General features: G+C 36.2%; 1 protein-coding gene across 1 annotated transcript; it reads left to right on the plus strand.

The window, feature by feature from the left end:
• Positions 1-10,136: 10,136 nt before the first annotated feature.
• LOC113297571 (GPCR-type G protein COLD1-like) lies at positions 10,137-15,886 on the plus strand. Its single transcript, XM_026546082.1, has 13 exons — positions 10,137-10,499; positions 10,631-10,731; positions 11,267-11,368; positions 11,838-11,958; positions 12,343-12,472; positions 13,103-13,181; positions 13,286-13,374; positions 13,549-13,641; positions 14,212-14,238; positions 14,365-14,451; positions 14,754-14,825; positions 14,950-15,083; positions 15,378-15,886. Exons 1-13 carry the CDS (start codon positions 10,285-10,287, stop codon positions 15,529-15,531), a joined length of 1,404 nt encoding a protein of 467 aa, XP_026401867.1. The 5' UTR covers positions 10,137-10,284; the 3' UTR covers positions 15,532-15,886.
• The last annotated feature ends 738 nt before the right edge of the window (positions 15,887-16,624 follow it).

The following is a 16,624-nucleotide window of genomic DNA, read 5'->3' on the forward strand; positions in this document are numbered from 1 at the left end:
ACAACAGTCTAAAGATCCATGTTGAAACTCCGAACTAGTTTGAGTTAATCTTATATCAGAATAGAAGATTCTCAAGCATAAACAAACCAGGTACAATCATATTTCAACCACCGTTAGTCAATCAAATCAATGAAAACAAAAGATAAACCACAATTATCTAGTTTCCCACCAACGGTACACGTTAGAGATTCTCAATCCCAAAGAAAACGTTAAACTGAGCAGCCGTAAGAGATTTCGCCTAATTAGGTTACTCTCCTCTCCGAATAGGCGTCTACACCAGTAACAACAACAAAAGAGGAAGTTTGTTGTTACGAAGGATTAGTTTGCTAGAAAGGCAAACTTCAAGTATTTATAGACAAGGAAGTTTGGACACCAAGGAATTTCCAAAACCGAAAATATTCTCAAGATATTCATTAAAGCACAAATTCGGTTTCCATAATTCCTGGAAATGCTCTGTCCAAAAATAATGATCGAAATCTCTCGGAAAATCTAATTAGTAAATGCACATTACTAATTCTTATATTTCCCTACAAAATGAAATTAATAACCTTAATTAAAAGATTTTTAACTTACTTATGTTTCGATCCTGGGATTCTCTTCCCTTACCCTTAAGGAATATATTTGCACAATTATAGAAATAAACATTCACAGCACGTGTTCAAAGTTTGTCGACATCCTTACTTTGTAAGTTCTCTTTCGCACTTACAACCTTGAAACTGATTTTCCACACTTCCAAACAAGTTTAGAATTGGTTCATCTGACTTTCAAGAACTATGTGATTGAAACAAACATTCAATCACAATCATGGGTTTAACGGTTCTACCAAAACAAGTTTCGGTTCTACCTTCCATATGAGTACTGTGCATAGTCACACTAGCTTTCCAAAATTCGGTTGACTAGGTAATAGGATCAGTTCCCCACATATATATGGTATCTAACTTATATGTGTTATACGTGTCCATAGGTTCGGTTCCTCTTTGCCTAAAAACGTGTTGCACATGTCCATAGGATCGGTTCCCCTTTCTGCTATAAACCTTGTTGCACCCCATACAAGGATCGGTTCCCCTTTGTGATGTACTGCAACTCTTACTAGGATCGGTTCCCCTTTCCCGTATTTGGTCAGACATAAAAGCACAAACCCGATCATACCATCTCAGGTGATTACTTAAGATTGGTTTCACTAATAAAAGTCATACCAATACATAAGTCAGGCCTTTGTGAATAGTTCTACCAAGAACACAAACAAGTTGTGAGCGGTTATACTCAATCACACATATTGGTTGTTCATAAGATATACAATGAATAACAAAACCAATAACACCTGGAAATTTTATTTTCGGTTCACAAACAAGTTTATGAACTTACTTCCTTAGAACACATGTAGAACATTGTTCCCTAGGATGAAATCCTCACCTCATACTCACACATAATCACAATACCATTCAAATGATTATGACGATGTCTCATCTACAAAATTTAATGGTTAAGCAATAAACCTCGTATTGTATTCCTTAATATTATGTCTATCTAGAGTTCAAATATGCTTCGTAGTTTTGTTTTCAATATGCAAGACTTGAAAGATACGTTAGGGAATGAAACAGTTCAAGTCAAATATCACTAACCTCAAGTGGAAGGATGATTGTTGTCGTTGTAGCTCCTTGCTTCTTCACATCTTCAAGACTTCGCAATACTTGTAATGTCTCATATCCTAATACTTTCAAGCTAACCTATACGAAGTTGACTCTAGTACATAATCAATCGACTCTTAACATGAGTTTTGATTCACTAAAATATGACAACCAAACTTGACATACCAACGCTTGGTGGGTTCAACCGAGCTATGCTCTAACAAATGCTCTAACACAGAAGACGGCTAAGCAGCTTTTTAGAAAACTTATCTAAACAAGGTTTGAAAATACGGGTATTTAATTTTTAAATGACCCCTGACGTGAAAAAACGACAATAAATGTTCACAAGAATCGAAAAATGTGTCAGATCCTTAAAGATTTGAAGATAGTAAATGCTTTTCAAGGTTTGTTCTCCTTAAACTTTTACTGACATTCCCTAGTGTTCAAAGATACTCAGATCCAAAGGATACTTTGTCAGAAAAGGTTCTTTCCCGTAAGAACAAAAGTTTGATGTTTTTTGAACACGTTTGAGAAAAAACTTTATAGATCTACAATGATGCAAGTCATTTGAGGCTAAGAACTCGAAGAACTTACGTAAAATATGGACGTATCACTAAGAAGTGAGATCCATCCTTTTTATACTAATATCTCTTTTTTCAAAAGAAATTTTTGGAAAAACGAAAATGATAATAATAACTCAGACTTACGGAGTCTGTATTCTACCGCCAAACCGTGACTACTATTTTTCCCATAGTCTACATAATGTATACAACTCAGAGAATCTAACACCAAGTAATAATGATATCTCAGTTGAACTGATATGGTTAAGTAATAAAATATACTCAAGATAAAAACAATAATAACGAACAATACTGAGGTAATGTAAATGCTACTAAGTTATCAAGAGACACAAGAGATTACATGGTTCGACTTTCGTCTACGTCCACGGGGTAATGAGTGATTGTTTGTATTAAGTGTGGTTGTTTCAAATATCTTAAATGCTTCCCAAAGTAATAGAGAGAACTCAAGCTATGGTAAATACTTAAGTTCTAAACATTAAAGAGGTATAAGCTTAAAACTAGATCTTCTTCTCTTAGGGTATTGAATGCCTTTGTTTGTTGGTGAAGCTTGGTATTTATAACCCCTTCTACTCCAGATATATCTTTGTTGTCTTTGGGTCCATCGTATCCTGATATATCTTTCGTACAAATGGTACCTTCGTTCACCGCACGCTTTCTCCATTCAGACTCCGCCACCTCAGCTGACCCACGTTCCCTCGAGAACTACCCAGCCTCAGTACAAGCTGTACTTTCGTTCACCGTGAGCCTTCTCTAGTCATACTCTACCATCTCACATCTCTCCACCTGCTTTGGTTAAGCATGTAGATAAGGGCTCGCTGCATTAATTGCTGATTAGATATGTCAGATGCCTCTGTCTCCTCGCCAGCTACCACCTCTCTAGGCTAGGGTTTACTTTACCATCTAAGCCGTCGAGGTATGCTTCCTCGAGATGGGGTAAAGTTGATTAGAAAGGTATATGCTGCTTCTCAGGTACCCGTGTATCACCAGGGCTACTTTGTTATCCCGCACACGACCACTAAAACCATGACACGTTCTCCACAGAATATTGGTATTCACAATGATGATCAATCAATCATGAAAGATAATCAAATGAATATAATTGTGTTTCATAGAGTTGTTCAATTGTTGACAATCACATAGAAGTATATATGATCCAATTGAAGAAAAATCGGAATGATTCGTAATGTACAAAGTACAAGAATCATTTCAATATTAAGCCACGGTTTGCAAAGATTATATTCCTTATTTCATAAATGTATTTGTTCATGAGTATGAGAACATACTTGGCCGATTTTAGAACTTGAACCACTCAGTTTGCGAACGGATATGCAAACTAAGGTTCCGAACTTCGGTCTTGTCCAACAGTTTGCAAACGGGTACGCAAACAGTCGTCCCGGACCTAACTCAGGTAGAAACGTTCGCATACTGGTATGCAAACTTGGTTCCCGGGCTTCTTAGTTAAAACCGCTAGCATACTGGTATGCAGACTTGGTTTCCGGACTTGAATCATACCAACACAGTTTCTATACTAAGTACGCATATTGTGATGTTTTCCGGACAAGGGTTTTAGTTCTAAATTCCAATTTCAATCATTGAAACATTCTTAGAAGACGACAATGGTTGTCTCGCACAAACCATTAGCTTATAAGAAATTTTCAAGTGATCGAATGATCAATACAAAACTTTCCAAGTCGACATTAAATGATTGTCTTACACAAATCATGTAAGATATTTCAAGGCAATTTCCACATGATCATTTTTTGACTTATTATTTAGTTTCCAATAAATAAATTGTTTCCAACTAAACTCGTCAAGAATAATGATGAATGTAGCTAAAGCAAAAATCTACCAACACATATTTCGAGAAATAGATAAGCGAGTTATACTCAGCTCGAAATAACAAATGTGTATGATACGAAAGTCTATACCGCTATACGAATTTTATCTCAATAGGAGATAAAATAGAATATAATAGATTTTTGAGTGGATAAGTTATAGTCTCCACATACCTTTCGTTGATGAAGTTCTCCGAGTTCTTCAATAGATCTTCGTCTTCAGTTGTAAGCGTCGTGAAGTTTAAAGCTCAACTACGCAATTTATCCTAGTCTGAAACTCCTATAAGTAGACTATAAATCAAGACTATAGTTTTGATCAACTAAACTTAATAAACAAGCTTGAGATAGCAACCGCTTGTGAGTTCGACCGAGTAGTGCTCTAACAAACGGTTCTACCTGAGTTAGGTCTGGGACGACTGTTTGTATACCCGTTTGTAAACGGCTGGATAAGACCAAAGTCCGGAAGCTGTAGTTTGCGTACCTGTTCGCAAACTTAGTGGTTTAAGTTCTAAAATTGGTTAAGTATGATTTTCATACTCATGAACAAATACATTTATGAATTAAGGAATGCAATGTTTGCAAACCGTGGCTTAATGTTCATGAATTGATTCTTACAAATCAATCCGATTTTGATTCAATTGGTTCATATATATTTCTATGAAATAGTTTACAATTGAACAACTCTATGTGAAACACAATTGGACTCATTTGATTATCTTTCATGATTGATTGATCATCATAGTTGATCTAGAATTGTTAGATGAATGTGGTTAAGACAAAAGTGTTCATATGGCTAACTTCGGTTAACTGTTATTGAGCCAACTCAATATACACGTTTAGGTACGGTTACCCATATCTAAATGAAGGTATATTTCATTTGTGTGTTACGAGCTAAGACCATCTAACAATTGAGAGATATTGCTTTGGTTTTAAGCAGACTTAGCTTGAATATTAAATCAGGTTTTCATCTAACGGTGAATGTTGAATGCTTTGTTGCTAATCTATCTTAGCTTTGATAGAAAGAAAACCCTTATTTGAAATACTATATAAGGGAGAACTCTAGCAACAGGAAAACCTAATCCCAGCACTTTCCTGTGTCCTAGTTGCGACTAGAGTCGATTCTCCTTTAACCTATTTTTCCAAAACCACTATAGGTTAACGACTTGAAGACTTCATTTGGGATTCGTGAAGCTAGATCCAACTATTTTCTTTGTAGTTGTGTATTCTGATCTTACTTGTTTAATCTTATTGAGTACTATCCTCTCTAATATTTTCTCGAGATTTATCTCCGATAGGTAAGATATAAAAAGTAATCACAAAGCTCCTCGTCTCATTCTTTGCGATTTCACAATAACTTCTTCTAATACCATATAGTTAAGTTATTGCGAGGTGATTGATATTTCTAGGCTGTTATTCGGGAGTATAAGACCGGATTATCAATTGGTTCCTGTTCACCTTGATTTATCAAAAGACGGAACAAAAACTTCATAGGTACTTCTGTGGAGACAGATTTATCTATCAAATAGACTTATCTGTGGGAGACAGATTTGTTTATAAGTCTTCGACTTTGGATCGTAGCAACTCTTAGTTGTGGGTGAGATCAACTATGGGAATCAAGTGCGCAGAATCCGGCGTGGTTTTAGAGGCGTAAGGAACACGACTGTACCTTAATCGGTGTGAGACTTGGCTAGGGCTCAACTACATTCCAGTCCGAAGTTAACTTGTAGTAGGCTAGTGTCTGCAATGGTTTAATACAATGTGGTGTTCAAATCTGGACTAGGTCTCGGGGTTTTTCTGCATTTGCGGTTTCTTCGTTAACAAAATTTCTGCTGTCTGTGTTATTTCTTTTCCGCATTCTTTGGGAGTGGTCGAAAAAAAAGTAATAGTGTAGTGAAGAAAATCTAGAGCATTCTTCCTTTTGATATTTGGTGGACCATCTGGTGTGAACGGCATAACAGGCTATACAATCATAGGAAACGGAATTTAGATCATCTTATTATTTCATTCAAGTATACAATGTATAATTGGTCACTTCATTCAAAGATTTTTGAATTTTTTTTGAAGCATGAAATTTATTAAAAGAAATTAGTTTACAATTTGTCGTGGGTATGTGGTACCCACTGAGTTGGAAAATAAGATTTGAGTAATAAAAGATGGGATTGCCTGGTCCCATATTTTGGTTGACGAGTTTCCTGCTTGACTTCCATCTTCCACGTGATTGGCCAATCCGTCGGCTACCTGGTTTCCTTCTTTATAGTTGTGTTGGATGACCGCCTGTGGGATCTGTTGGAATCTCATTTTTATTTCTTCAATCATTCCTGCTATGTGCCAAGGTGGAGAGGTAGATGAGGTGATGAAACACAATAGGTTTTCTGAGTCGGTTTCAAAGATAACTTTTGGACATAGTCTTTCTGTTGCTGTTCTTGTAGCTAAAAGCATCGCCCAGGTTTCCGCAATTAAAGCAGTCGTAATTCCCAGCGATTAAACTAGAGCTAACAGAGTTCGTGCGTCTGAATCCCTGCAGATGAATCCTGCTCCTGCAAATCCTGGGTGGCCTCTGGCTGCTCCATCTGTGTTAATTTTGATCCAGTTGATGTTTGGCATTGTCCATCATACTGATATTGTGGATAATACCCTATCTCTTATTGGGTGATTAAGTGTTGGTGTATCTCCTGGAAGAATTGGTGGTGCGGAGTGAATGGCCCGGTAGTATTCTTGTTGCAGTTTTTGTGCCCAGGCTAGGATTTCTTCCGAAGTTGTTTGCTTTTGTTGGTATATTAGCTCATTCCTAGCCAGCCATAAAGTCCAGAAAAGAAAACAACAAGAGGAGATTACCGATGTCGATGCAGGTTGTTGAAGGATTTGGGAAATGGTTGTGTGTTGTGTTAAGGTGAAAGCTTGGAGGGGATTGGAGTTTGATGAATTTGTAGATTGATTAAATAAGTTGTTCCAAAAATTAGTTGCCGTTGGACAGTGAATTAGAATGTGACTTGCTAATTCTGGATTTGTGTTGCATCTTGGGCATAATGTCCGAGTTGGTAAAATGGATGTGGTGTAGGAGGGAGAAGGTTGGTAATCCTTCATTGATGACTTTCCACAAGAAAATTCGAATTTTTGGTGGACATGGTAAGGTCCATATAAATTTGGTAGGCAGCAGTGGGGTGTGTGTTGGTTGACCTTGGGTTAGACATTTATATCCCGTTGAAGTAGTGTAGCTTCCAGATTTTGAGTGTGGCCAGATAATTTTATCTTGAGGGCCATTTTGGGGCTCTAATCTGTAATTAAAATGATGAAACTGGGCACAATTAATGTGTTTCTTGTTTTTTTTTTTTCCTCACCGATCTTAATAATATTTCCTTGTATAAAAAAATAATAATAATGCATCAAAAAAATATAGGGAAAATTAGGGGGAGACCCAAAAAATAAATAATATTCTCGTTGTCAGACCCACAATTAATTTTAGGTACCGTGACACCCATAATTATATGAAATTATTAAAAATGTATGCATGGCGGATTATGCTTCCGCATGACAGGTTATGCATCAGGGGTATAATTGGTAACGCAACTTGGATATAACATATCTAAAAATCTACGCCTTGGAATTTTACAATTTTATATCGTTGTAAATCTTTTTAAGAGAGCTACCCAACGAGTACAAACAAGAATATCAAATTTTTGTCTTCACAAAAAAATAGGAGGTGATCATCATTTTAGGCAAAATTTTCGAAAACTTGATACATAACCATTATGCAGCCACCAAAAAAGATGCATACACATTCTGCAGACGCATAACGAATTATGCAACCATTTCCTCCACTGCATAACAAATTATGCATTTGGATAACAAAATTATGCATCTATAACAAGTTATGTAACCATTGTTTTGGTTGATTTTAGTGCGTACAAAAAAAATTGATGCATAATGCAGTATGCATCCATATTTACGGATGCATATCAGGTTATGCATCTATTTTCTCGATGCATAAAAGATTGTGCAACAAATTTCTCGATGCATAATGTACTATGCAGTCATATTTTCGGATGCATCCATGTTGACGACTGCATAACATGTTATGTAGATATTATTGTAGGTGCATGACAAGTTATGCAGCCTTATTTTTTGTTGGTTTCAATACTAAGAAAAAAGTAGCTGCATAACGTGTCATGCAACCGTTCTCTAGACTGTGTAACGAGTTATGCAAAAAAAAAGGCCGCATAATGAGTTATGCAACAAAAAAGGCCGCATAACTGGTCATGCACCTAAAATAATAGCTGCAGAACGTGTTATGCAACCATTTTTCGGATTTCATAACAAGTTATGCAACAACTTTTCTAGATGCATAACATATTATTCAATCATTATGACTAACACCAACACCAACAATAATTCCAAAAACTTCATCGATGCTCACTGACCATAGACCACCACGACAACACCTCATCTACATGAGACTTAGTAGTGGGACCATGTGCTTCAAGGAAATAAACAATTGAAAGGAAAGAAAGTACTCCCTCCGTCCCCTATATAAAGGCGAAGAAATAAAATTTTCTAGTACCAATATATAGGCAGAAAATTCCAATGTAGTTTCTTCCTTATATAGCCTTATTAAATATTATGGTTATCAACAAATCAAGTTAATGGTTAACGGTGATTCCCAAGAATAATTATACTTGCAACACGTTCCAATGTGATTTAACAAAATATACTCATATATTTTCATCGATTAGTGGGATATAAATTAGGAAAATCATTAATTAGGATATCATTAATAATGGTAAATCAGGTAAAATTAGGTTATTTATAAAAACAGAAAAACCTTCTTATTCTACGAGAATTTTACTTTTCCGCCTTTATAATGGGGACGGAGGGAGTAAATGTGTGCATGGGAGTCCTCATTCTATGAAGTGGTGAGAGCAGTTAATATTAAGAAAAAGAAGAGCATGGGTCATATGAGACTGCGCTAAATAAAATCAAGACTAAAAAGAGAAGGAAAATGTCATCTTCGTTAATATTTATAAAAAGAAGAGCATCACTGCCATCTTCGTTATCGGTAATTCTCACTGGCATGATCGGCAGCAACCATGAACAACAGCACAACGTCCTCAACGAAATCAAGCCAATATACTTGAGTCTTAGCTTATTCTCCCTCACGAAAATGGAAGAAACCTGCATTGCTGTCGATTCTTCCATCAATCACCTCTTTGTTTTCTTGGTCGAGTTCACCTCAGCCCTCTTCAATGGCAGCAACACTTCACCATTCTAACCGATATTCATTATTCCATAACCATGGAATCTCCACTGCCCGACAACCAAGCTCCGGTATGCCTTCTAGCCAACACCATCAACCCATGCAACAACAATAACGCCTACCATAACTCATCTTAGTTCTCTTCTTGTATTAACAACAATCCCCAGTTTCCATCAAAGAAATTCAATGGTGTCAAGTTTATTTTCAGTCCCTGCTTCTCGATCTTAAAACATCACTGAACATCAACACAGGTCTCGGATACATCTCCTTTATTTCAAATTTCTTCAAACTAGTTCAGTTCCGTTTATCATCAGAAAACTTATCTCAAATCTCTTACCAGTTCTCTTCCCTGTCTCCTTCAATATCACAAGAAATTTCGGATACTCATCAATCTCTTTATCGATGGCAACAAAAGTTCTTCACGATTTTTCTTCTTCAAATCTCAACATGATTCCAACAATTTCTCGATCTGATTCCAAATATATAGTTTTGGATTGTGGAAACTGAAATTAAAAGTTCGGGCGCATAAAGAAATTCACGGTAGAGAAGAAGAAGAAAAGAAATTGAAGAATAAATCGTGAAGAAACCTAATTTTATAAATTATGGGTTTGGGAGCAATTTTTTCGCCAAAATTAGGTGCGCCCCTGAACTTTTTTGTCGGTGGTTTCACAGTGTCCAAAATCTTAAAAATAGGTGTGGCTGTAGTTTTCACAAAAATATAATAATGTGGGAATAAGATTTTTTACAGCTAGGCCGGAGAATAAGATTTTCTTTTTGGGCCTGAGCCTAAAATCCCACCCAAACTAATTGACAAACCTTTCAGCTCAGCCCAAAATAAAGCTGTAATCTGAAGCAATTATCTCATGCCGCGAAACTCAGAAAGAGTGAAAGCGAAGGGAGAGAGAACATTTTAGGGAAGTAATAAATGATTCCCCTGAAAAAACAAACTGAATCAACGATCTAGGGTTTGAGGGAAGAAGAAGAGGGAAATGGGTTGGGGATGGACGATCTATGAAGGAGTTGTTATAACAGGGTCTCTTTCGTTACTTGGATGGGCAGGACTTTGGTTTCTTAATAGAAGATTATATAAAGAGTATGAAGAAAAAAGGGCTCTCGTTCAGATCCTTTTTAGTGTTGTTTTCGCTTTCTCTTGCAATCTTTTTCAACTTGTTCTTTTTGAGATCCTTCCGGTTCTTTCTAAGGAGTAAGTTTAATCTAAAACAAAATACCTTTGTTTACTTTTATCTAATCTTTTGTGTTAGTTTTGGTTGTTTATTGGGATTTATTGTTTAGGACCTTGGGCATTGCACTGATAATTATACCTTTTGGTTACAGGGCAAGATGGATAAATTGGAAGGTGGATTTGTATTGCTTGATACTGTTATTGGTTTTTATGTTGCCGTACTATCATTGCTATTTGATGCTTCGCAACAGCGGTATGTTCTTCTTTTAGTTGTCAGTCAGTCTCTTCTGTTTCATTTTATAATACGAAACTGAGGGGGATGGGTCACGTTTAATTTACCCCATGGTTAGGTTTGGCCAATTTCACAACTACATATAAGTTTTGCACAACTTAGGGGAATTGCTGATTTCCTAGTTACACATTTTGAGATGCGTGAGTAAGAGAGTTCAATATTGGTACAGATATGAAAAATCTAGTATCTAGATTACACAAATACCTAATTACAACTCGAGTGCCCTATATGTATCAGGAAGGTGCGAGGTGTGGCAACCAAGTGCATGTGTAGAGAAGGGGTTAAGTTTTCCCAGTTCTTCTCAAGTGTTGTCTTGTGTGGTGACACTTAAAAATTGAGAGACATGTCTGGTTATTATTAGTTGCTTTTGGATTTCGTATCCTTCATGATCAAACTGTGCCAGCTAACTTGACCGCAGCTTTTTATTTATCTCGGAGAAAGTGTGTCCTTAATTTGTGATAATTATTCTAGCATGTTTATATATTCATCATTCCAGGAGTAAGAAGGGAAAGAGCCGTGGTTGGTGCCATCTTATTCTTGTTGGCGTTTCTTTATGCTTTTTGGCGCATGGGCATTCACTTTCCGATGCCTGATAAAGGTCAGATTCTACTTTTACCTTGTTTTGTTCCGCTGCGGATGGAATTTGTAAGGAGTGTCAGTATTCGAATGATTCAATTGTTGCTCGATCACTATCTAATTATTTGAGAGTGGAGGTTCCATACTTATGTTTAACCATCTTTTTTTTGTTTCCCCCAATTTAACTCGCGCAATCAACTGGGATGTTCATTGTAGGAGCACATATTTGAATAAGGAACTGGGTTTTTACCTTTGTTTTTTGTTTTTTGTACTAGACCACCAGCAGTGAAGTTAGTTTGAGCAAAACCTTGCATTTTTTTGCTTCCTGCTTCTTGTTGTTTCCGTAGTGTTCTTCTGCCTGTTCCCTTTAGGTGATATTGCATTATTACCTCTGAAAGCAGTGCATGCTTCTTCTTCTTTTCCGCTATTCCTGCATATTGCTACTATCCATTAACTAGTAGTAGGCCTGTTTTGACCTATTTTCTTCTCAGGGTTTTTCACCATGGCTCAGTTGGTTAGCAGAATTGGAGTAATAGGTGTGACTGTCATGGCTGTGCTATCTGGTTTTGGTGCTGTCAATCTGCCTTACAGTTACCTATCTCTCTTCATCAGGTACTTGGTAGTTAATTCCACATCTTTTATAAGTGCACCATCTGTTGAAACAATCAAGGAGCAGTTATGATGTACCACCATTGCCTTTTTATAACTCTCGAAAGCTATGCATGAAAAAAGATAATTATGTTTGGTAGTTCATGTATTTTTCTTCAGCATTTAAATTTCATAAGTAATATATTATCACCCTCACCTTGTGATATATATCCTTCCAAACCAGTTAAAGAGTGCCAGTGTGCCACAACAAACACTACGTCCAAAATCTCGAGTAAAAACTGATGTTACTAGTGGCGCTCTATTGATACAATCAAACGTCAAATAGAATACATTTTTGTACTGTGATGTTTTAATACAAATGGATACAAATCTATTTGTGTATGGCAGGGAGATTGAGGAAACAGATATCAAAGCTTTGGAAAGACAGTTGATGCAATCAATTGAGACTTGCAATGCAAAGAAAAAGAAAATCATTCTATCTCAGATGGAGATGGAGCGAATTCAAGAATCTGAAGAGGTATTCCAGTATGACTCAGCATATCCTCATCGTGTTCCTTTGAAGTGTCTCTGTCGTTTTTTTTTTTACGGAAATCCAATGAGATTCACTAATCCGAATTTGGAAATTAGAATCAAATTTATTGTCTTATAATGTAAAAATACAGTATGAGTTCTGAGATTTGGACTTTTCTTACTTCGAGCAACCCTCTATAGTTCTTAGTGGTAGTAGCATCGTACTATTGTTCTCCTTTTACCAAGCAGGATAAAAGTATCGATAAGCCTATACTATATCCTTCTTTAGCAAGCACTTTTCTCCTACAATTTCATTTTGTATCTTTTGATACATTAGTGTAGCCTGCCTTTAGCCTTTATATGACATGAAAATCAGAAGTCTATACCTATGCTAAATGCTAAGTGGTCTGAACACAATCAGAACCCAACAATTAGAATTCTATACGTTGAAAATATGAAAATCAGTCGCAAAATGAGAAAATCCGGCAAAGAGATTGCCAAAAATATTTGAGAAGAATTAGTGGTAAGAGTTTTACAATTTCGTATCAGTGCATGTATGGAGTGTTTCTGTAAGTATATGTTATACGTTTCTTTCTTAAATATCCATTAATAACTTGGACGCAACTGGCTGTAACAGAAAGTAAAATCTAGATCTTTTCTGAAGCGTTTTGTTGGAACAGTTGTTCGTTCGGTTCAGGAGGATAAGAAAGAGCAGGGTACGTTCTTCATTCTGGGTTATTTCCTGATAAAGTTGTAACATTATATTTCATATTTTTATCTCTATTCATCCCTCTGATGTCTGTACCTAAATATGTTGAAGATATTAAAAGCATGGAAGCAGAGGTACAAGCCCTAGAAGAGCTTTCAAAGCAGCTATTCTTGGAGATTTATGAGCTACGCCAAGCTAAGGTCAATACATATGTGAAACAGAAGACTACCTTTTCACTTTTTTTTCATTTCATGCAGCTAGTTTGTACACTGTACATTCATCCTGTATCTCATTGTTTCTTGTCAGTTTGATGTGATCGGTGAATTTTTTTGATTTTTTTTCTTTTAAATTACTTGTCGTCTATCCTTTTTCAGGAAGCTGCTGCATATTCTCGAACCTGGAGGGGTCACTTACAGAATCTACTGGGTTATGCTTGTTCCGTTTATTGTGTTTATAAAATGATAAAGGTACTCATTTCTTATTTCGAGGGCGGTTGAATGTCAAATTCACTTTTGGTTACTAAATTATTGTGTTTTCTTGTTTTTCCAAACACATCTTAGGATAAGATTTGTCTCAAAATGTCCAGCATTTTGATGCTTCTATTGGATGATTATTCATACACCTACCTGTGTTCACTCCACAAATCTAGCACCTTAATATTGAAAGTATTTGAGTTATTCCTAAGGTCATTGTTGAGTATGCGACTATTCTAAGATTGCCTCATGTCAGCCATTAAAGTGTTCTAATAGGGCATACATGCGGGTGCATTGGACATTCTTCATACTTAGCAGCCTGATGACCAATGTATGTTAACGCGAAAGCATGAATTCCGAGTCTTATCTGTGAGCCGGAGAATGTGTGAATTCTAAAACTGCATTTATACACGAATTGATTCCTTGTTTTGCATGGAAGAAGGTTAAGAAAAGCAATTAAATCAAGGGATTAGATTTTTGATCAGCCCTTATGTTGTTAAGCATTGTTGCTTGGTCGTTTGTGCATTTGATACACGTATCTGACCGGGTTAATTTTATTTGCAGTCTTTGCAGAGTGTTGTTTTCAAGGATGTAAGTTCTCTGTAACTGATACTCTATAGTAACTGTCACCTGTGTTTCTTAATTCTCGTCTATCAGAATCAACAATCAAGGATAGAAGTTCATATCAATTTTCTCATTTTGGTTTTGTTTTGGCAGTCTGGTTCAGTTGATCCTGTGACAATGACAATCAGCATATTTTTGCAGTACTTCGATATAGGCATAAATGCTGCACTGCTATCTCAAGTAAGTTCTTGTTCACGTACCACGATTAGCAGAGCATTATTGGCAAGGCATATTTTGCTTTTCTTGTTTATTCTGTTCCTTATTAGTAGCAACTTGGATAAGTTTGTTTGATATCTATTCTTTAAACCTGAAACAAATGGAGATCTGGGTTTCACATTAGTTGGTGGGCAAAAGGCAACAATCAACTGAATTGAATATTTCAGTGCTCGAGTATCTGCTACTGACATTTTTTTTTTTCATTTTTATCTGTTCTCTGAACCAGTATGTATGTATTTTAATGTTTTTGTTATTCTCATGTGCAGTATATCTCTCTGCTATTCATTGGAATGCTGGTGGTGATATCTATCCGAGGCTTCTTGTCAAATCTAATGAAGGTAGTATCATTTTTCCTGTCTTTCTCTTGATTTTGATTCAAAAAGAAAAAAGAACTGTGCTGTTAATCTCGGTGTTGCTGATCCTCTATTGTTTTCGTCTTATGCTTTTCTCCTTTGCGTGCAGTTCTTCTTTGCAGTTTCCAGAGTTGGTAGTGGAGGATCATCGACTAATGTTGTATTGTTTCTGTCTGAAATAATGGGAATGTATTTTATAGCGTCAATTCTGTTAATAAGGAAGAGTTTAGCAACCGATTACAGGTAAATTTTTTATTTTTCTATCTTGATGCTGTCCCATTATCTATTGTTTTTAATTAGAAATACTGTCCTTTTTTGTATTACTTCATGATGCGTCTACTTTGTCATGAGTTCAAGCCTCCAAGGTCTATGACATTGTGGTGATTCCGTTGTTCGAATCATGTGATTCTAAATGTCTGAACCATGTCAAATATAAGCGATGTTAACATATCTTCTTCTTTTTTTGGGTAACTGATTTTATTACTTAAGAAATGTAAATAACTGAGAAGAAGAAGATCTGTTGTTTTCTTGTGGCAGGATAATCATCACTGATGTATTGGGTGGTGACATTCAGTTCGATTTCTACCATAGATGGTTCGATGCAATTTTTGTAGCCAGTGCTTTCCTCTCCGTGCTCTCATTTTCAGCACATTACACGTCTCGCCAAGCTGACAAGCACCCAATTGATTAATTCTTGTTTAAAATGTGTAATTCGTTATATCGATTGTCTCAATCTGGCTTTTGTATGCCTCAGGTTTGTTCAGGGACGATTTGGGCACCTCTATGTTTTTATTTATAGGGGTCGCCCTGCATCATTATAGAGTTGTCTGTATTAGGTTGAGAAGTCCAATTTATATGTGCCCTAGTCGATTCCTCAACTCAGGTCTTCTTTCGACCAATCTCCACTGTAGAATGTAGATATTATTACTCTGGAGATATTATACCCCTTCATTTGTTGTACCCATAATCAAGATCCCTTTCTGTAATGACAATTTGTTTATCAAAATTATTTCGAGTATGTAATATAAGTGATAAAACAAATAGTAGCTTGGTTGAGAATTTCGTTTCCGGAGAGGAGGTTGATCTGCATTTCTTACCAGAAGTGGACAGATGATTTAAATACCGGCAGTGTGCAAGATCATAAATAGTTTTTGGAGAGGACCGTGCCCAAATTTTATTAAAGTTGTTACAACTAGTTATTGTTCGGGTAATTGGGAGCCCAACAATTGAATTGTGGGGTAATTGTTCGGTTCAGGTAATTGGGAGCACAGCAATTGAATTGTGGGGTAAACGTTCGGTTCGGGTGATTGGGAGCGCAACAATTGATTTGTGGGGTAATCTAATTCGTGGAATTGATTTCCTAGGAAAGGGATGATGATTCAAAAATTTGTTAATGTTTGAAATATTGAGGTAATTTAATTACACACTAATAATAATCTGCCAAATCACTTTAATACCCTTATAAAATCGATGTTATTAGAAGATGAAAACGAGATGATATCTCCATCTAGTTTGTTAGAACGGATAACTAAGTAATTGTACAACGATTAACCTAATCTTATTTTGTTTAGAATCAAATTCTATTCTACCGTCGCCATAATGGGAAGCACTGATACGGATACGGGACACGACACGGACACAGGGATCTCCAAAACTCAAATCATCTGGACACGAACACGTTTATATATATACTAATTAAATAATTTTTATATACTAAAATCATAGTGTTCTGGTATATCAAATACATTAATCACACAATTATATGAAAAAACTCAATTTTATGT

Source organism: Papaver somniferum, chromosome 7 (assembly GCF_003573695.1).
Source record: "Papaver somniferum cultivar HN1 chromosome 7, ASM357369v1, whole genome shotgun sequence".
Lineage (NCBI taxonomy): Eukaryota > Viridiplantae > Streptophyta > Magnoliopsida > Ranunculales > Papaveraceae > Papaver > Papaver somniferum.

What these genes read in the sequence shown, in the direction of transcription:
- LOC113297571 (XM_026546082.1), top strand. Translation starts at nt 10,285, where the DNA reads ATGGGTTGGGGATGGACGATCTATGAAGGAGTTGTTATAACAGGGTCT. An exon ending in ATGAGCTACGCCAAGCTAAG is followed by an intron (nt 13,375 to 13,548) that starts GTCAATACATAT and finishes ATCCTTTTTCAG; the next exon opens with GAAGCTGCTGCATATTCTCG. An exon ending in ATGCTGCACTGCTATCTCAA is followed by an intron (nt 14,452 to 14,753) that starts GTAAGTTCTTGT and finishes TCTCATGTGCAG; the next exon opens with TATATCTCTCTGCTATTCAT.